Source organism: Typopeltis vanoorti, chromosome 7, assembly GCF_054136105.1.
Source record: "Typopeltis vanoorti isolate ZY-2024b chromosome 7, IOZ_Tvanoo_1.0, whole genome shotgun sequence".
Lineage (NCBI taxonomy): Eukaryota > Metazoa > Arthropoda > Arachnida > Uropygi > Thelyphonidae > Typopeltis > Typopeltis vanoorti.
Window position 1 is genome coordinate 33,561,428 of NC_143555.1, and position 22,763 is coordinate 33,584,190.

The 22,763-nt window shown below is 34.4% G+C and overlaps 1 protein-coding gene across 1 annotated transcript in view; it reads left to right on the top strand.

The window, feature by feature from the left end:
* Positions 1-22,763, top strand: part of LOC150104573 (glutamate dehydrogenase, mitochondrial-like) — a 326,505-nt gene that overhangs the window by 18,198 nt on the left and 285,544 nt on the right. Inside the window, exon 2 of the mRNA XM_090395204.1 lies at positions 12,687-12,887. Coding sequence (XP_090251330.1) covers positions 12,687-12,887 — 201 coding nt within the window. The remainder of the gene's footprint in view (positions 1-12,686; positions 12,888-22,763) is intronic.

Below are 22,763 nucleotides of genomic sequence, written 5' to 3' on the forward strand. Positions count from 1 at the left end.
AAAAAAAAAAAATTGTGGTGGTAATCTAAACATCAATTCCATCAACATTTTATGCTTCTTTAGCCATAGGCATTGCAACCATGTAATCTGTCTTGCTTATCCCCAGGAGAATGTCTTCTTTCCACTTTTAGAACTATTAAGATGATGCTATATTTTTAAATAAATCCACTACAAGAGTATTTAGGACTCTTTAACTAAATTGAATAATTGCTGTAACAAATCATTTATGAAAGTTGAGAGAGAGAGACAAACTATGAAAACAATAACACAGAAAACACAAGTTGCATTTTTGATGGGGAATCTATAATAAGTAACATATCAGCTATTTAAGCATCATTTTTAATAAAGATGACAAATTAAATTATGGTAATAGATAATAGTCAACTCTGTTATTCTACAGAGTCATTTGAATAAATTTATTATTATTATTATTATTACGGGTATCTCCATGGAGTCAGTAGACTCATCGTGGGAGACCCAAACTAGCAAAACAATATCTGTCATATCTCTTCTTCAATTCATTTACAGACGAAGAGCTCACAACTAAGTCAGGCAATGAATTCCACTCATTCACCACCCTCCAGGCAAAAAACCTTGTTCTGACACCTTTGTTAACCACACTCTTCTTTAATTTCCAGGGATGACCTCTTGTTCTTCCATCACTATTACACAGCTGAAACATTTTTCCTGCATCAATCCTATAAAAACCTTTCAGTAATTTAAACGTTTCTATCATATCCCCTCTTCTTTGCCTATCAACCAATCTCTGCAATCCACAAGCTCTCAATCTATCAATGTAAGGAGCATTTTTTACATCACTCACCAACTTGGTCACTCTTCTCTGAATCCTCTCCACAGCCTCCTCATCTCCAAGGAATCCAGGTGACCAGACCTGAGCACAGTAATCCAAATGTGGAAGTATCAATGCTTTATAAAGGGGAATAATAACCTCTTTATCTCTGGATGTCAGTGTGTTCCTCAACAACCAAGTAATCCTATGTGCAATCTTGGACACTTTAGCAATATATCCTCTGAACTTCATCTATCTTTCTACCTACACACCCCTAAGTCCCTAGCCTCATCAATCTCTTGGAGTACCTTTCCATCAATGTAGTACACAGCTGGTAATCTTTTAATCCCAAAATGCATGACTTTACACTTTTCCACATTGAACTGACATCCATTATTTTTTTGCCCATTTTACCAGCTTATTTAAATCATCCTGCAAACTTTCAACATCAGCTTGATTTTTTATTGCACTACCCAACTTTGCATCATCAGCAAAAAACTGAATATCTCAAGCCATTTCCCATATCATTTATGTACAAATTAAACAACAATGGCCCAAGCACAGAGTCCTGAGGCACACCACTGGTCACCTGCCTCATTCTGGACTCGGCTCCTCCACACACCACCTTATGATATCTCTCCCTGAGCCATTCTCCTATCCATATCACCAATTTGGTATCCATTCCATCTGCTCCAATTTGCATAACAGTATTCTATGAGGTATCCTGTCAAAAGCCTTAGCAAAATTCAGAAGTACCACTGTGTAGCCAGTTCCTTTGTCCAACTCAGATGTCATTCTATTATGAAAAGTTAATAGATTGCTAAGGCAGGATCTACCTTTAACAAAACCATGTTGGCCTCTATAGAGTATCATATCCTGATCCACCCATTCTTGAATTTTGTCTTTAACCAACTTTTCCAATACTTTTACCACTACTCCTGAGATGGTGATTGGTCTGTAATTAACTACTGCAGTTTTAGAGCCACCCTTATGCAAAGGAACCACTTTGCTTAACTTCCACTCCCTAGGGACCATACCAGAGTTCAAACTTAAATTAAATAATTAAATTATAAATTAAATTATAAAGAATAAGAGACAAATTAATGGAATTCTAAACATGCAGTATATAAGACTATGTTCAAACCTGATGATTAAAAGTTAAGTGTTCATTGCTGTGATGAGGAGGAAAGTGAGAATGTTGTTTTTCTGCATGGAGATGTATGAGTGTAGTACATTGCCTGAGAGTGGCAAGTGTGAAAACAATATATGAGTTTAAGACACCATTTTGAGCATTGTTTCATAATTAGGACTTCTCTTGAAGGTTTTTATTTCATGGAGGTGTCAAGTGAGCCATTGTTTGTGCACAATTATTGTTACTATCATTGATATCATTCTGATACATGTATTCTAGGGACTAAAACAGTATACTGTTGTCAAATATATAAAAATATTTGTAGTATATGTTAAGATAAAAAAATGATAGTGATCTTGCAGCTATCTGACTTTTAAATGACATAACCTTCAGTTTACTCCCTTGAATAGGTTTCCATGCAGGTTAATTTTTAATAACTGGCTCGCCTCAAAAAATGCATAAGATCCTCCCTTTGTGAGAATTAAAATTCCAAAGTATTAACAAATTCCATTATCAGTAAACATCCATATAATTTTTGCCAGGGCCACTTGTTTTTTAGGATACTGACCTTATTAGGTTCGCAACAATTCTAGAAATGCGAAATGTTTGGCAGACGTTGCTTATTGGAATATCATTACCATAAGAAGTGGCCCAGACAAGATTGTCTATATGTTTGTTTGAAAAATATTATTCCTGTAAAATTGCTAGGTTAAAAAACTTATGTCCTTCCATATATCACTTTTTGAAGTCAGCCATTTTCTTATCCATGCCAGTATTTTGTAATTCAGACCCTTATTCTCAAGTTTATGCAACAGTCTTTTGTGCTACATTCTGTCAAAAGCCTCAGCAAAATCCAAAAGTATTATGGTGTATCCATTTCTAATTCAATGGTTACATTATTATAGAATGTGAGTAACTTGCTCGAACATGACCTTATCTTAGTAAATCAGTGCTGTTCATTACAAAGTATAGTTTCTTTGTCAATCCATTTCTGTATGTGAGCCTTAACCAACTTTTCCAAAATCTTCACCACCAGTGCAGAGATACTGATAGGTCTATACAACTATCAACCACTGGTGCAGAGATATTGATAGTTGTATGCACAATTCTTTCCACTCCTGTGGAATCTTCCCTGTTCTGAGATTCTAATTATATAGCCCAGTCAAAGGAAAAGCCATTTCAGCTGAACACTCTTTTAGTATCTGTGTTGATATCCCACAGTCCATATTTCAGAATTCAGTTTGTGTAACAGTTCTAGTACCTCCTCCTCAAACACCTGAGTTTCTTTATACAGTATAAAGAGATAGCAGTGAGCTCAGTGTTGCATACACCAGGTTGATAGCTTTTAGCAAAATGGCCACTCGGACAATCTCTTCTGCATCAGTCACCTGCATACCATCAGCATTTGGTAGAGTTATTCTTTCATATTCATTCTTTCTTTTACTTGCAGCATAACAATAGAATTCTTTTGAGTTGTTTTCTTTTGCAGAGCAAGTTTCTTTTCACACTCAGGCTTAGCTTTCCATATAACAGTTGTGACTCTTCTGTCTTGCTGCTTATTAATTTTCATAACTGACATCATCCTTATGCACATGGTATTCCATTCATATCATCTCTTTCTTAAGAATCTCTAATGGATTACACATCCATTTCACTCCTTCCCTATCTATTTAAACTCTAGGGACACATTCGGATATTGCATCATTTAAGTATTTTTAAATGCTTCCCATTAAATGCACAGAATCCATCATACTCCTCAAGTGGTTGCAATTTCTTGCTTTGTAGTTTAGCATGTAACCTTTTCTGAATGGAACATTCATAAACTTAGCCACATCCAAGTGAGTACTACATGATCACTGTCACCACCTTGAGGCAGAATAGTTACATCTTTAATTGAGACCCTGTGCTGATGCTATAATGAGATCTACTCTAATATACTATAAAATACTAATTTTTTAAGTAAAAAACACAATAAAACAGATAAAAATTGCATATTTTACATGAGCACTAAATACACTGACCACTCACCATAATTATATGTAAATACTGCATTACTTATGTGTAATTTTTTGTACATACATATTATTTAGTAATTTATATTTTTTGACTCTTTCTTTATTAATACCAATAAACTATAAATCAACCAGCTGTTCTATTGTTATTCAAGAATATCCCTAACTCTGCAATTCCTACACAAAATACATAAAAATACTCATTGAACATTTTCAATACATCTTCTGCAGATGTGACCTGTGTTCCATCTTCAGTAACTAAAGTTAGTCTTTCATATTCACCCTTTCTTCTATTAATGACATTACTGTAGAATTCTCTAGAGTTTTGCTTTTCTTCTTTAGCTAATCTCCTTTCACATGTCAATTTCTACTTACTTACCACATTCGCTCTTGCATAATTCCATGATTCATCTATTTCATCCCTACTTTATTTATTCTCATAGCTTAGGAATACAGTCTGTCCTTGGAATAAGTAATTAATTTTGCCAAGGTCTGTATCTTGTACCTGTCTAGCCACTTCCCACATTAAAACCATTCTCTCTCTCTCTCTCTCTCTCTCCCCAACTAGTGTATTCTTTTTTTAAGAAGTATTAAATCAACACTCGTGTCCCATGTGTTGCTTCAAGTGCATGTGCTGCATGAAGTAGGTGTCCCTAAGTATCTCAAAGAATTTAATTTTTTTACTCACACAAGTTATTTCCTTTTCCCTGTCAGTGCTTCCATAGTTAGTCATCCATTGTTATCACCTTCCTTACTGTCTCATCTGCTTAAATATTTCATAATAATTTTCCTCTACATTTACTGTCTTGTAGCAATACTCTATTAAATATCTCAAATTCATTCTCACCCCATCCTTACACCAAATGGCCTCAATGCCATTATCACTATTGCTTTTTTCATGTTCTTTGTGGACAGAACTCTTATAAGATCATTATTAATACCTTACCTTCTTTTGTATCTTGTGAAATAAAATGTTGTGACCATCATATTTTATTCCAGTAAGTATATTATCCTCTGTTAACTATGCTTCACTGGAACATGATATTCATTGATATAGTTAGTCCATGAATATAGATCTGCACCCTTGTTACTTATACTCCTTGCATTGATGTATAAGCATAGTAACTTATCCCTGTTCCCTTTTCTTCCCACAGTTTCTCATCCCATCATTCAAGTCCTTTTGCTCCCATTGATGCTATCCCTCCATCTCTTTGCATTCCTTCTTCTTTTATGTTTCGTAGATAGCTTACATTCACAGTTCCACTATGCAGTTTTCATTTTCCTAACTGGCCACACACACTCCTCCTCTCATCAACAATCTTTCCAGCTTCATGGTATTGCTTTTACTTAAATGCAAATCATCTATAGCAGCCAACTTTCTCCTGCCTTCAAATTTATCCCATGCCGTCACATATTTGAATGTTCTCTTCCTGCACATTGTAGCTGTCCTTTCTTAATCAACGTCTCACACCTTAGCAACACATAATTCCCCTCTCATACTCTTCTTGCTTCACTGTCTTTAGCAACACTTGCTAATCCCATGCCATCATTCATATTTCCTTGCAAATCATTTGTTCCTATCAGCATAGCCAACTCTTCTGCACTTCCTCTCCTCTCTACAGCTTCAGTTACTCTTTATATCATTGCTTTTTTCAGACATATTTTTCACACCTGTTCCATTTTCACATCTTTTGCCTCAGAGTCCTCGTACTACATTACACTACTTTCCACCATTCTTTTGCAGTCATTTGTCTTTGACTTATCACTAGCACTTTGATTTCTGGCTTCATTTTTTTATACAATTTCATTGTATTTTACCTCTTCTTATGTCTTTCTGCTGTGTCATTCGTTGCCATTAGCCTCCATAGCTCAGTCGGTATAGTTGAAGGTCTTTCTGTCCCTTTGGTTGGAAAGACATGGGTTCGATTCTCGTCCATGATGAGGAATCTTTATCTGGTCTCTTTCGACTAAAGGTGAGTTAGCTGATCTCATACGGAGGTAGAGGGTTTTTTACCCGGAGACTCTGGTTTTTCATCCCTCAGAACAGGCAAAGCGGCCCCATGAACACACATGATCTACAGTCATGTAATATATACTTACTCCCTCATTAGGAGAGCCCAACCCATCCCTTAGGATTGGGCAGGAAAGGGGGGGGACCTCATATGAAATAAATAGATTCGTTGCCATTCTACCACATTCACTCAGCCTCACTTCCAGTATCACATTCTTCATGCTGTCTTCAATGACTTCTTTCCGATCATTTGCACTTTTTCATAACTTCTTAATGCTTATTCATTGCTGTTTTGCATTATTATCTTACCACAGGTGAGCCTTCACTTTTCTTGATCATTCTTACTATTCTCACCCTCATTTATGGATACATTACTGTCGTTTAACTGCATGTTTAAGTTGTATTTTACACACATTTTTCTTCTTCTATTCTACAAATTATCCTATGTACTGCATTTAACTCATCTTGAATTTTCTTGAAACGACTAAAATCAAAATTTAATTTGCTAATACATAAAGCAGATTTTGAAATTTTTTCACTTAGTTAGATTATAAATTAAAGATGCTAACAAATTATATTCTTAGTTTCATCCTTTATCCAAGTGTAAGCAAACAAAGTTTGCATGTAAAGTCACTTCACAACTGGGCTTGTATATTGTTGATATAGGGAAGGATCTAAGAGGAACAGTTCATTTGTTTGCTGATGATGCAAAGTTGGGTAGGGCGATAGTGAATGCAGAAGATGTCAAAATCTTGCTGGACGACTTGGATAGATTGGAGTTCTGGGCTAAGGAGAAAGGATGTCAATTTAATGTGACAAAATGTAAGGTTATGCATTTTGGGGTGAAAAGATTAGCAGCAGTATACCACATTGATGGAACTGTACTCGATTGATGAGGCCAGGGACTTGGGAGTGTTGGTGAATAGGGAGATGAAGTTTAGGGAGCACATTGCAAAAGTAGCTAAATCAGCTCATCAACTCACTTGGTTGTTGAAAAATACCTTGACGAGCAGAGACAAGCAAGTTATTGTACTTCTGTATCGAGCCTTGATAAGACCTCATCTCGACTACTGTGCCCAGATTTGGTCATCTAGGTTCCTTCTTGATGGGGCGAGTGACTAAGATGATAGCGGGTCTATGGAATGAACCATATGAGAACAGGTTGAAGATTTGTGGGTTGCAGAAATTAGTTGATAGGCGGAAAAGGGGAGATATGATTGAGGCATTCAAATTGCTAAAGGATTTTTATAGGATTAATTCAGAGGATATTTTTGAGATCAGGACTGGTGGTGGAAGAACTATGGAACACCTATGGAAGCTGAGCAAGAGTGTGGTTAGCAGGGGTGTTAGAGGTGGGTTTTTTTTACTTTTAGAGTGGTAAATGAGTGGAATAAGCTGCCAGAGTCTGTTGTGGGTGCTATTGTTAAATTGTGAATGAAACTATGTTGTGTAATTTTTTTTTTTTCATTCACATTTAACATTGCTTATTATGTATTAATCATAATTTGTATAAAAATTATTTATTGTTCCTTAATTAAGAATTACTATTTAAATATTTGTTCTAAACTTAACCTACTATTAATTTATTAAATAATAATATGTGTAGAAATTTATGATAACTAAAATATATATGTAAAGTAACGAAAAGTGTATTATAAATAATTGTATACGTGATGAAAGAGCTGATTAAGTAGCTCAAATATTCTGTTTATTCTTATTTGTGAAAATTTAATGTTATGTAATCACTTGTGTAAGAGTAGAGCGTTGTATTACATTAGTGAAATGTTTGCGTTCATGCATTGTTATGGAGACGCATGAAATAAACAAGCACGAGTCGAAGAGTGCGTGACCTTGGAACCAGAAAGGAGAAAGGGAGGCAATAAGAATTTTATAGAAAGAAAAGGGAAGAGTTTTGCGGAGCCTGAAGGAAAGTAGGATATAAGCAAAGAAGTGAAAGAAAATTATAAATTCTTTAGGGCAGAAATTCATGAGAATAGTGTTTAGAAGTGAGCCAAAACATAGTGAATCATATATTTAGCTGCAAGTGAAGTCAGCTGTGTTGTATAGGAAAATTAATGCCGTATCCGGATAAATAAAGAACTGGACATTCAATGGAAAATTCTGATTAGTTCCAGTTAGTCTAGGATTACGTCTTAATTCAATGTTGCCCTGAGAAGAATTATATTGAAATTAACTAGTTTGAGAAAAGTAAACAAGGAAAGATATCAGTGCCTTATTGATGTGTTTTTTTTTTGAGTAGTGAAGCGCAATTAACAGTAGTTCAGTTAAATCGTTGGAGAATTTTTATTAATGTGTTCCGCTAACGTAAATAAGTTAATTCATAAGCGTGCTCACAATTAATTGATGTATTGAAGATTGTATCTGGTAAGAGTAGTCATATTTGTTTGTTTATTCTAACATTAACATATCTTCGAAGTTCAAAGTCCGAAATAAGATTGCTTGGAATATTGTCTACCTTGATTAGTGCTTCCTGTGAATTTAAACATTAAGTACAGCTGATGGATATGTGGAGACTGATTAAATAAGAAATTTCGTTTTATTAACTTGAGTTAAGAAAGCTTGTGATTTTGAAGCTGTGAATTGTATGTGAAAGTTTAGAACATTGAATTGGCATGAGTGACTTAGCAAGATGTATTAAGTTAATTGTATTGTTTCATTTTAAAGCAGAATTCTTGTATTTGTTATATATATCATATATTAAATGTTTTTTTTGTTAATCTAAATATTGTGTTTGCCTGAATTCCTTTTTATTGCACCGTTCATAAATATTCGAATCTTGCAGGAACCCCAAGTGGAATAGTAAATAATTCGGCCTAAATAAATGAGGAGACTGCTAACTTAATTAAGAATTGATCCTACTATTTTCTATAGACTAATCTAAAAATAGGGTGGCGCAGTATAATTATAAATTTCCCTACTTTTGGATCGGTGATCAATTTGCAATTAGTTGTTATATTGATAAGAGTGACTTGAACCAAGATGGCAGATTTAGAACATAACATGAAAATAGAATGTCACGACACTATGACAGTGAGTGAGTTCAAGGCAAGGTATGATAGATACTGTGAGGATGTCATATAGTTGTGTGGACATGATGTTTAGGGCCTTCCTCGATGAGTCTAAGAACTCCCTGGAGTTGCCCATAATAATAATAATATAGAGAATAATGAATATAGAAGCAAAGGTTTGCTTGCACTTGGATAAAGGATGAAACCAAGAATATAATTTCATGGCATCTTTAATTTATAGTATAATGAAATGAAAAAACTCAACATCTGTATCTAATCCAGAGTATTCTAGTAATAAGGTGTGACACTTTTTGACTACTTGTATATGGAAATATGACTTATGCATTCAGGCCTACACTGATGAGATATCAATAAAGATCAAAACTGGCCTGGCTAGTGGCCTTTCCTATAATGCATTGCATTATACAGGGTGTTCGGGATAAATTTGACAGTTTCGTAAGGAAAAAGAAAATCTTCTTTGTATCTATTAAATTTAATGAATTGACAAAAAAACATTACAGGCAGAGTTAATTACAATACTATCAACAAGATTTACTCAAAATAACCACCATTAGCATCGATCACAGCTTCAATTCTGCTTCGGAACCTCAAACAAGCTGATGCTACAGTCTCCCTGGGAAGGGCCGCAAAAACTGTTTTAATTTTATCCATTGACTGGGCTTTTGTATTACTGGAAGTGCGATTGGTGTCTTTTTCAACTGCGCCCCATACAAAATAATCCATGGGGTTAAGGTCTTGGGAGTTTGGAGGCCAAACATTTGGACTGGTGAAGTCGTAGAAATTTTCAGACAACCATTTTTGACTTTTCCCAGAGGTGTGGCAAGGGGCCGAATCCTGCTGCCATACATACGGCCTACCATTGGCTACCCTTGTTATCCAGGGCTTGACTACAGTTAGCAACTCCACGAACAAAGCCCGAATTCCAATGCCAGGGTTCTTCAACACCTGTTCCTGCAGATTTGCGAGGAATTCTGCTGTACGAACGCAATCAGATCGTCTGCTAGGGATCTTTCTTCTTGCTACATCCTCGTAGTCACCATTGCAAGTCTCTAGTTCATGCCTGATTGTTTTTACTGTATTCAGGGAGCATTGGGCAGCAGTTGTAATATCCTTATTTTGATGGCGGGCACGAATCATCATGATACAAGTTATTCTCTTCCATGATTCAGGTGGGTTCCAGCTATCCATCCTTTCTGACATCTTGTATATGAATGAAGAAGGGTCCAAACTTTTAAATGAAGAGAAGTGTGTGTTAATACATGTAACTTACGGAAAAATATAATTAATTATAAATATGTCAAATTTATCCCGAACACCCTGTACATGTCCATAAGGATATGTGCTTTTCATTATGGAATACTAAGGCAATTGATGTGAAATCATTAGCTTCTATATACAAGTTGCCCAGTCATGAAGTTACTCACGTGCAAACTTTGTTTGTTTACACTTGGACAAAGGATGAAACCAAGAATATAATTTCTTGGCATGTTTAATTAATAGATGAAGCAGCTGCCTTCTTGTTTTAGATTCTGAGTAGTTTGGAAGAAAACTGAAATAAGTACATTCATTAACAGACACTACTTCTGCAATAGTTCTTACACATAAACATATTGATGTCCTCCCCTCCCACACACACACCAAAAAAAAAAAAAAAAACAATCACCTTCACCATCTGGTGTGAAGATGATTGTACAATTGATATGTGAAGTAATAATTCCCTAATATGTTCAAAAACATTGCTTTTTTTATCATTATATTATATAATATAATGTTGTATTCCAGGAAATTACTGTTGCACCTTCCTTGAAGTAAGAAATTGCTCTTTTTTTTTTTTCTTCTTCTTCCAGCTTGTCTTCTCACATTTTCACAATGAATGACCTTTCGACTAGCAGTTGTTTTCCTTAACATTCCATGTAGTAACACTGTATGAAATATCTTATCCCGTTTACCTCATCTATATTTATTATTATTATTACATCACACCTCTGAGAAGTCCAAGGACTCATCGTGGGAAGTTACACTACTCCACTAAACCCTACCATCTCCTTTACTTAACCATTCAAACTACATAATACTACTCCCATCTACTGCCCACTTGTGTGTGTGTGTGTATGTGTATGTGTATATATATATATATATATATATATATATATATATATATATATATATATATATATATATATATATATATATATATATATATTGTTGTAATTAGGATTGACTCGGGATGTATACATTTATAAAATTAAAATTTAACTGACTAGAACCCGAGAAAGTATAACAAAAAAACTTTAATAAATCATGATGACTAGTTTCATCGGTGTTCCAACTTCTTCAGGTGAGTAAGAAATAACATGACTTATAAAAATAACAAGGTAGAATACATGGACTTTCCAGCTTAATAAAAAGAAGCAGAATAGTAACAGTCATATTTGAATAGGTGACCGCGTGCTACTGTTGCCATGAGTTGAATGTGTGTGTGACAGCTAATTTTAGAGTGCCAGTATTGGATTACTGCGCTATGGGAATTAGGCAAATTGTATCTTAGATTGTTGTTCAAGTGTGAAGGGTCCAGAACTATTTCTTTTGATTCTATAATACGTCTTTCAAATTCATCTTTGCAGATATATAAATTGGTTGTGCGGTCCCAATCAACTTGGTGTGGCCGTTCTTCGAGGTTAGAATTTGTGGAGAAGAGAACATGACTGGAAAGGGCACTCGCTTGTGTTCTACTGTAGGAGATGTCACGTGTATGTTCCTCAAGACGAAGTGAAATAGATTTATCTGTCTGGCCAAAATAAGGTCGACCACAGTCGCACATAACTTTATAAACACCAGGAAAATGCAGTTGGTTGTGTTTTGGTTTTTTATATATGCAAGGATGAATTTGAAAGATGAATTATAGAATCAAAAGAAATAGTTCTGGACTCTTCACACTTGAACAACAATCTAAGCTACAATTTGCCTGATTCCCAGCGCAGTAATCCAATACTGGCACTCTAAAATTAACTGTCACACACATTCAACTCATGCCAACAGTAGCATGCGGTCACCTATTCAAATATGACTGTTACTATTCTGCTTCTTTTTATTAAGCTGGAAAGTTCATGTTTTTTACCTTGTTATTTTTATAAGTCTTATGTTATTTCTTACTCACCTGAAGAAGTCGGAACACCAATGAAACTAGTCGTGATTTATTAAAGTTTTTTGTTATACTTTCTTGGGTTCTAGTCAGTTAAATTTTAATTTTATAAATATATAATGTCTGTAAATTGTGCATGTTTTTAATGCCGAGATGCCTGTATGCAGTTTGTAGTGTATGAAAAACCCGAGTTTTCAGGAGAAAATCTCGTCTTCCTTCATATCGGATTGGCTAACTCATCTTCAATTAACAAAGCCCATATAAAGATTACTATCATCATGACAAGAATCAAACTCAACTATTTTCCAGTCAAATGACACCATGTGCCATCATTCTTCCAATTGTGCTATAGAGGTACTTAATAAAAATAAAAATTATTGTTAATAAAATAGATGATAATTATTAACAGTCTGTATTAATTGTGAAAAGATAATTACTCACTACCATTACCAGATCAAAATCAGCTATCACAAAACGTCCAATGTTATAAACTTAACTGAAGTGAAAGCTTTATTACTACTTGTTTAATGAATATTTTTGTCTCTTTAGGTATAAGATTCAGTACAGATGTTAGCCTTGATGAAGTGAAAGCACTCTCTGCATTAATGACTTTTAAATGTGCAGTTGTTGATTGCCCTTTTGGTGGTGCTAAAGCAGGTCTGAAAATAAATCCAAAAGAATTCAGCGAGTTTGAGCTCGAGAAAATCACTAGAAACTTTGCTCTTCAATTGGCAAAAAAGGGATTTTTAGGTATATAATATTTTTTTTTACATATATTTATATATGATTCATTTTACTTCCATTAATATTATTTTATATAGTTATGCAAAGGCTATGAGTTAATATAGACACTGGAAGATCTTTTTTTGCTGAAGGAACGCTTCCAGTTTCTCTTCTGGTCTTAAGAACATATATGGTTTACAGGCATAATACTATAAAAAAACACGCTATAGCTTGAAACAATTGTATTGCGATTAATTTTGATTTCGAATATTTGAAAATTTGAGTATAAGATTATAGTTCTAAACATAATTAGTTTTAAACACAATTAATAAATGTCAATAATTTTTAATATGTACAAAATATATGCAATCCTATGAAAATATTTAATGGATATTTATTGTACCATAGAAATTATTTTAAACAGAAAGCATTGCAAATAATAATAATAAAGAAAATTATTAAAGTAATTTGAATTTGAGCTTTCTTTTGAGTATCAGTAGTAAGACTGTTGAATGGCAGAGTTCACAAACAACATTAAAAAGAGAGAAAATAATAATGCTAAAATAGTTTTGTCATTGTATATATAATAATAAATGAATTAAAGTGAAGTTCTAAGAGCATCTATAATTATCATTTTTTCTTATATTTATTTCATACATGAGAGAGAGAGAACCATTTTCATATCAGTGCTGTTTGTGGGGTGGGGGCGCAGATGAGGATAGAGAAAGAAAAAATCTCTTGACCCTTTTCTTGAAGAGTTGGAGGTTGTAGTTGTTGGCTCACATACACACATTTCATAAAGAAGACTATTCCAGAAGACTAAAGTAGATAGAATAAATGTGGAAGTTCATTCATTCAGGTGTGTTTTCAAAAGCATTGAAACAGGAGTTGGACAGTTACTGACTTGTTTTTAACAGGTTTAACAAAGAGTAGAGGAATGAAGGCTGCCATTTCACCAGAGCATGGAAATATTCATGGAGATGCCTGCAGAAGGGACAGAGCTGAAACAGTCTGTGAGATAGGAATTGAAATGAGTGTGAAGATAGGATCATCTGTCAGCTGACCTTCCTTCCTCTGGAGACCATGGAGAATTTTTAGGAAGGTTTCAGGTGTACCAGAACAACCCCAAACACATGAACAGACTGTTTCAGCTCTGTCCCTTCTGCAGGCAGCCTTCATTCCTCTACTCTTTGTTAAACCTGTTAAAAACAAGTCAGTAACTATCCAACTCCCGTTCTCAAGATGCGTGTTTCATCAACTCAGCTACTTTCTCTAAGGATGGCCGGATTTGTATAGAGAAAGTAGCTAAGTTGATGAAACACGCATCTTGAGTTGAAGTCTAGACTTTTAGAGGTGGAAGAAGGTATTGATGTGTTGTGTTTGTGCCAGGAGAGGGCAGAGGTAAATGTCATTTGAGAGAGAGAGAGAGATAAGGGTAAGGGAATGTAAGCTGAAGCCCCTTTTGCGAAAGAAAAGGAAAATTATATTTTGTTCTCATTGAAGGTGACCAGGTTATCTTTGTCCCATTGAACTATGGTATGAAGATCAGCATTTCAGGCATTGGCTGTAGGTGATCTTTAAGCTTGGAGTGTGTGTGAGTGCTACATGCTTCGTTGAAAGAGTAAGATGAATGGAGTACTATTATCAACAGAGCTGAGGATAGGATTAATTGGTGATTGAGAGTAGGTTGTTTATGTGTAGAAGAAAGAGGGTGAACAATGGTCAACTTGATAACTTTCTCCGTAAAGTGGATGCCTAGCAGTTCTTGATGCCAAACACAATCAGAGGCTCTGGAAATGTTAAGAGTGACAGCATATGTTTTTTTGAACCTAACCTTTCCATAGTACTCTTAGCCTACATCACTGTAGGTGATGTAGGCTAAGAGGTCAGTCATGGATCTAGATTGGCAGCAACCATATTGGTGGTTGCTGATTAATTGGTGGACCTTAGGCAGTGGAGAAGTCAATCAATTTGATAACTTTCCATTTTTTTTGGTTGGTTGGTTAGTTGGCTTTTATCTCCTTTAAAATAGGTATGTGCTTGCCTGCTTCCATGCTTTAGATCTAAATAATAATAATAAACATTTTAATCTGTATTTTATATATATATATATATATATATATATAAAATTCTAATAATATAAAATATATATAATATATATATATATATAATATATAAAAAATATATATATATATATATATATACATATATCATCATCAAATTCCTGACATGTACCCTCAAGGGGTGTACAGGATATGATAGTACTACATGAAAAATTTACATCATTACTAACTTCTTATCTACAATTTTCCTCCAAATCAGTCTGTTACTTGTCAAGACTCCAACATTATCAGATCTTATATTTCTATTGTCTAAGGCACTTTGTACTGTATCAATCCACCTATATCTTGGTCTTCCTCTGGATTGTTTTCCTGCCAACCTGGCAGAGAGCACTTGTTTTGCTGATCTTTCCTTGCCCATTCTGTTTAAGTGACCATACAACCTGAGATTAGCTCTGCTAACACATTCCTGTATGCTGACAATGTCAAGTTCTTTTCTGATATCCTTGTTTTTAATATGATATTGCCATTGATGCCATCTGTTCATGCCTCTAATCTTTCTCAGGACTCTCATATCTGCGGTCTCTGGTCTTTGGTCAAGTGGTTTTCTTCTGACCCAGCTCTTAGATCCATAAGTTAAAACTGGTTTGAACACCGTCTTGTATACAACTAATTTAGTATTCCGACTAATTTTTCTCTTATTCCATATAAATTTATTCAGTTGACTTCCTATCATACCAGCTTTGTTGATTTTGTTGTCTATTTCCATATTTAATTTACCATCTTCACTAAAAATCGTGCCTAAGTAGAGGAAATGTTTTACTTGTTTCACAGGTTCTCCATTCACAATGCAGTTGACATTTTCAGTGCTTCTGCCTATATTCATTGTCTTTGTCTTGTTATTGCTGACCTCCATACCATATCTATTAAGATATGGTATGGAGGTCAGCAATAACAGTATAACAGCAATAATAGGTAAAGTGGTATATCAGGTTTAATACCACTTTCCTTCATAATGTGATCCATATAGATAATGAATAACAGAAAGGATAATGTACATCCTTGTCTCACACCAGATTTAACATTAAACAATCTTCCTGTACTTCCTTCAATTCTTACTGCTGACTTACAACTCAAATAAAGACTAAGTATTGCTTGATATAATGCCCCATTGACACCATATAACTGTAGAGTATTGAATAGCTTCTCTCTCTCTTGGCACCTTGTCATGTGCCTTTTCCAGATCGACAAAACTTAAATACAGATTTTTGTTATATTCCCATGCTTTCTCAACTATTTGTCGTAAAGTGAAGACCTGATCCTAACAGCCTCTATTTGGCCTGGATCCAGCTTGTTCTTCACCAAGCTTTTCTTCCACAATTCTTCTGAACTGCCAGGAACACTCAGTAGGGAAATACCTCTGTAATTCTGACATTCAGTTTTATTTCTCTTTTTATATACGGGTACTATTAGAGCTCTACTTCAATCATTGTGAATTCGTCCCTCTGTCCAGGCTTTCTGAACTATGCAGTGCAGCCACTGTAAGATTCTTATACCACCATATTTTAGCATTTCTAGTCAAATATCATCTACTCCTGCTGCCTTTCCACATTTCAAGCCTTTGATGGCTTTTTCTACTTCAAGTATGGATATGTATTCCTGATTGCATGTCTGGTCAGTGTTTTTTACCACTGTGCTATCACTGCCTGTTTCATTTAGCAATTTTTCGAAGTAATTACTTCATACTTCACAGATATCTTTTTCTCCCATTTTCATGTCACCTTTATCATCTCTAACTCCTTTTACAGCACTCTTTCCTCCATTTCTAAGCTTCTTCAACAACCTCTAGAATATCTTACCACTTTCTTGATATTTATTTTCTATGTTATTGCCAAAGTCCTCCCATGACCTTTGTTTAGCTAGTGTTATACAATGTTTCGCTTTCTTACATTTGTCTCTGTATTTTCTAAGAGCAAAAGCTGACTTATTTGCCAGGAACTTTTGACGCTTTCTTCTTTTCCTTCACTGTCTCTTTAACTTCCTGTGTCCACCATGGAGTTCTGATTTTTCTATCTTTGCAGACTACCTCACCACATGCTCTCTCTGGGTTTGGTTCCTGTTCTCAAACTCTTTCATTTTTTCTTCAATATATCAATTTTAAAATAGCAAGTGTAAATATGGACAGAATTGGTGAAAATGGAAGAAAGATTGACATATTTTCTGTGCACGGAAACAAAATTTAAGAAAAAGAAATTGTTGGTTCACTAAACAAAATTTAGCACTGTGACCATAACCACTAGTAGTAGTTATACATATATGGTGAAACATGAGTAATAGTTTAATTAGATTATATACGTATCCTGGTCATATGACATATTAGGTTCCAAACCACCATCATCCAATGAATTTTATTGTATAGGAAATCACTGCCTTTTCTTTTTTTTGATTGTTGATGAATGTAATGTTTTAATAACATTTTTTGTGCAGTCTTATATGTGCAAAACTGACTAAAGCATTTATTTACATCACTTATGCCAACAAAAAATTTAGAATAATTTTTGAAACTAAAAAATTATAAGGGGATACATAATTTTTTATTTCACTAAGAACTTTGTTTTTATTGGTTGTAACAATAGCAGCATGAGGTGAGTTTAGCCTGTATTCAATACATTGTCGTCATTGAATTTAATAATTTTAATCTTAGCTGATAAAATGATTTTTATCTGCAATTATTAACAATAAAATAATTGTTAAAACAGTTTATAATTCACAGTGAAACAGAAACATAGAGATAAATCAATCAGGGATGCTGTAAACTGATTCCACAAACTGTGCATCGGTTGATTCACAGCATCATGTAAAACCACTGTATAAGTGAAATGCAGCATTATGTGAGTGGATCATCATAAAGTGAAACATAAAGCAGGGAATTACTGTATATCATTTATAATAATATACTTAACTATCTTCAGTATGTTTTATAATGCATTTATTGAAGAAGATTTTGAATTTTTTAACTACAAGAAAGTCATGTCTCAAGTTTCACTCTCAGTATTTTGAAGTTTCTTCAAAAGGAACCACAACTTATAAAACCATAATAATAATAATAAAACTGTAGGGTGGTAATGAGCTATTACTGTGGTCCTGAAAGAATAAAATGGCAATCCTTCTGTAATACCTGCATCCTACATTTGACGTATATTCTAAACAGTGATCTTACGTTGTTTCTGTAAGTAATACTAGTTGAATACAATAGAACAGCGTTTCTCAACCTTTCTAAGCCCAAGGACCAGTAAAATGCCTAAAACAATTCTATGGACCACTAAGTTATGTAATTAAAAAAAAAAAAAACTATGTGGGGATTACCAACATTTGGGAAAACCTGTGCTATTTATAACATAAGAAATCTAAAAGCATGTTTTGAATACATATGGAAACATTCATTTTATTCATCTTCAAGGCCCACCTTTCCTAATTGGATTGTGGGAGTAGCAGCTGCAAGAGAAACTTCCAATGGTCACGATCCTCCACCACCAAGCTCAGGTATTCTGGTGGGACTCCCAAATGTGTCCACCCAAGGTTTTGGATATAATCTATCCAGCGAGTATTTGGCCTGCTGGGAGAGACCCTCTCTTGTGGCATTCTGACCAGGTACCCGTACCAACGTAACTGTGATCTCTCAACACGGAGAAGCAGTGGTTGAATATTGAGGGTTCCCGAATTGCAGAGCTTCTGACTCTGTCGAGTCTTGTTGGCCCCACAACCCCTTGAAGGAACCTGATTTATGGTTCCTTGAAGGAACTTCATCAATTAATGATCCTCATCAATTGTAGCGGGCGACCTCATCAATTATTAAATTGGAATAAACGTTAAAAGTGTATCATTATTTAACAAAGTTTTAATTTTTATTAAACATATAAATAATATGATCTAATTATGTTACTACTTACTTTTAATGAGATGGTTGAGGTTCTCGGCCCTTGCAGAGTTGCTGGATACCTGGCTAAATATTGGTCAACTTCAGTCGTAGATTGGCACACACACTAAGACAATTTCTGTATTTTGTTTTTATTTGAAGGAGTGATGAAAATCCTTTTTCACAAAGACAGATTGTAGAAAACTGTATGACGATTTTCAATGCTTCTTCAGATAATTCGGGAAATTCACTTTTCACTGAACGCGAGATTCATAGTTGAGTCAAAACAAGATTACGGAATTGCATTTTAAGCCCACTGTCACTTGAAAGCTCAATTAACTATTATTTTTTCGAAAACGAAAGGTCGTTCTTGTGACTGTAAGCCTGAAATGGATCGTGAACACACAGAAATTTCTTATAAAAGTTATTTGGAAAATATGTTTCAAAATTCTGTTTCAGAGTTTGGGGTTTTCACAAATCCTTTCCAGAAACTCAGAAACAACAAAAATATAATTTTCCACTAAAAAGGATTCCAATGTTGGAAAAGGTGCAAATCTTCTGTCTTTACATAACTAATCCATATCACCAATTTTTTCTCGAATGCCTTTATTTTGTTGTAGGCACCAAGAAAAATTAAAGAATTTCCCTGAAGGGAGAGATTTAGTTCATTTAATTTCGAAAAAATGTCTGAAAGATAGGATAGTGCGTTGATAACCATGCTTCGTCAACAAGGAGTGATGCAAAATCAGAATTATGTTCATTTACAAACAATAAAAATTTGTGCCTTAATTGAAATAACCTTGTTGGTACTTTGCCTCTGGAAAGCGAGCGAATTTCAGAATGAAGCAAAAGTTGTATATATTCACTACCCATTTCATCGCAGAGTACTGAAAATAACCTGTTATTTAGCGGTCGAGACTTAATACAATTAGCTTGCTTTACAGCGTTGTGTAGCACAGTTTTAAATTCTGGTGGCATTCCTTTGTAGGCTAACGCTTCCTTATGTATGAAACAATGTATCCAATTCACATCCAGAGCTACTTCCTTCACCTTAGAAGCATCCCCACTATGCCTGCCTGTAAGGGCACGAGCTCCATCTGAACAGAAGCCCATACATGTTTCCCACTTTACAGAAAGTGGGAAAAATGTATTATGTAATTAATGTGAGTGTGAAATATTTCTTCGCCATTTGTTTTGATAACAAAGTTCTAAAAATAGAATATCGTCATGAATGTTGTTATGATACACAGTTAATATACTACTTATATAGTATATTAACTGCGCTTCATTTGTAACATCAATAGTCTTGTCTATTTGTAATGCATAATAAGGGCTCTTCTTAACTCTTTTGATCAACTGAGATTCTATGTCACCTGCCATATCATTAATTCTGCGACCGGCAGTGTCATTTGAATGAGGAATCAAATCAGCATCTTTTGGTAACTTGTTACCAAACATTGTTTTTACCACATCTCTTATAACCGGAAGTAGTAAATTTTTCCTGGTAGAATGAGGTTTTTCCTGTTTTTGCTATGTGCAAACTTAAGAGAAAGGATGCTTCCAGTGTCTTGCTATTAATTGAACCCATGGTCCAAAATATATCTTTCCCATGATTTAATGTCCCTAAGCGTAGCTAAAAATATTCAGTTGGCTTATTTTTCACATTACAATGTTTAGTTTCTAAATGTCTGAGTTTCACAGGTTTCATGCACCCATTCGACAACACTTCATAACACAAAACACATTGAGGTTTCTGTTCACTTTCATCTCCACGCCAAACAAACCTGAATACGAACTGTTATATTTCCTACTGTATTTTTTTTTTGAACTGCAACTACTTGTTTCTTCTACTTTAATAGTATCAGATTTACTTGCCGTTACAACACATGTATGAAAGTTAGGGTTAGCATCACCTGTTTCATTTGCTTTTCTTTCCAAAGTCCTAGTTCTAAGCCACTTTTCCATTATTAAAAAATGTTTCCAAAAAAAATATAAATACTGGGGTTTAACTTATGACACACTTTGGCGAAGTGTCACTTAGCACTTCTGAAGATATTCTGAGCCTTGGTTGAAGAAGGTAAACCTTCAATAATAAAAATTAAGAAACAACAAGGTTGAAATGTGGATAACACATGTTTACTTCAAATCCGACAAAACAGCAAAGGAAGGTGGAAGCAATAAAACCATATTGTTGTTCACTTCACCCCCTCTTTCTGCCACTATAAATTATTGTAGCGGCAGAATGTTCATAGAATGAACATTCTGCTGCTATTCGTTGATTTTTTAAAGTATCTATTTTATTTCAATAATTTTATTTACTTATTCAATTTTAATTTCTGTTGTTTGGATAATTAAAAACTATATATTTATTATTTAATTTAAGTCTGCCTGCAGACGCCCTGTCCCATCATTGCAGACCACAGGTTGAGAAACACTGCAATAGAACATACCAATTTAAAGGAAAATTATTATAACAACTTTTTACTAAAATAAAGAGCCAAAAGGCTTCACTTCGGTGATGCAAATTTATAAACATTAAGTGGATATTCAATCCACTTAATACTAACCACTTAAATCCACCAAATATAATGCTGGATTTAATATCCACTTAATTTTTATTATAACAACTTTTTTTTGGAGTCAAAAGACTCATTGTGGGGAAGACCGTGGGATGAGCAACCACAAGGCCTGTGGACATACTGTGACATACATTCTCTTAGCATTCACAACATATTTATTTTAATAATTGAATGTATAAGATACATAAAAAAAGAACTAAATATTTGTAAGCTTTATAAAGTACACAACATAATCATAAACTTCTATCTTAATTTAGATGAATGATTGCCGTTCTTCATATTTTCTAAAACTCAATATCAGTTGTATTTACTAAACAAGCATCTCAGTAGAGACTGAAGATTGATTATGAAGGCTCATAATAATCATAATTCACACAATGTGTATCATCTCTCTCTCTCTCTCTCTTTCTGCTTATTCATTCTGACAGTGCACTCAACTACTCATTCCACTTTTTTTTTTCTTGCTACTGTCCAAACAAATAAATTAGTCCTTACATTCTTCTTGTCATCAAAGATTAGACATTTGCTTGTTTCAACTTCATTGATCTATCAATCTTGTGTTGGTCTTTCTTCCCCTCCCCCCACCCTTTGGCCTGTGTTAGTCACTTCTTTTGGTGGTCTACCTTGTCATCCTATATAAGTGCTTTTTCCATTTATTTAATATATTCCTTGATCTTTTCACTTAAAGTATAAATACTTACTCTCTTCTAATGTTTTTATTTTTATAGTCTAATTTCGTACATCCTTTAATTATTCTTAAAAATCTTATTTTTGCAGCCTGTGTTTTACTTTGATATTTATTTCTTTTTACCAATATTCATATTTCTGAAACATATACAGTCATCCCTCGACTTGCGTCCTTTTGAAGATACGTCCGTGATCCCATAAGGGAATAAATAACATCTTCGGCTATACTTTTGAACAAGATGCAAGCAAGTGTAAGGTAAAGCATGCACAGTGGCAACAGCGCTTTCATAGGCAACCTCCTCGGTGGTCGGCACATGTCTTCAACAGTTTCTCTGTTGATTTTGTGTTTGAGAAATGGGCTATTTGTGTATTTATCATTAAATATTTCGTGATGTTTTGTGCAACATGGCCCCTACATGCACAATCAAAAAACCTAGTGAAGAATCACAGAAAAAAAGGCGAGCAATTGATCTTAAAACGAAGTTGCAAGTTATAAAGCAGCATGAAGCTGGTAAGCCCATCAGTGTGATTGCACATGACTTCGGATGGTCTCATTCTACAGAAAGGCCATTTTGAAAAATAAGGATGAAATTGTAGAAGCTGTGAAAAGATCTGCTTCCATTAAATCAACGGTAGTATTGAAGCAATGACAAGGTCCTAT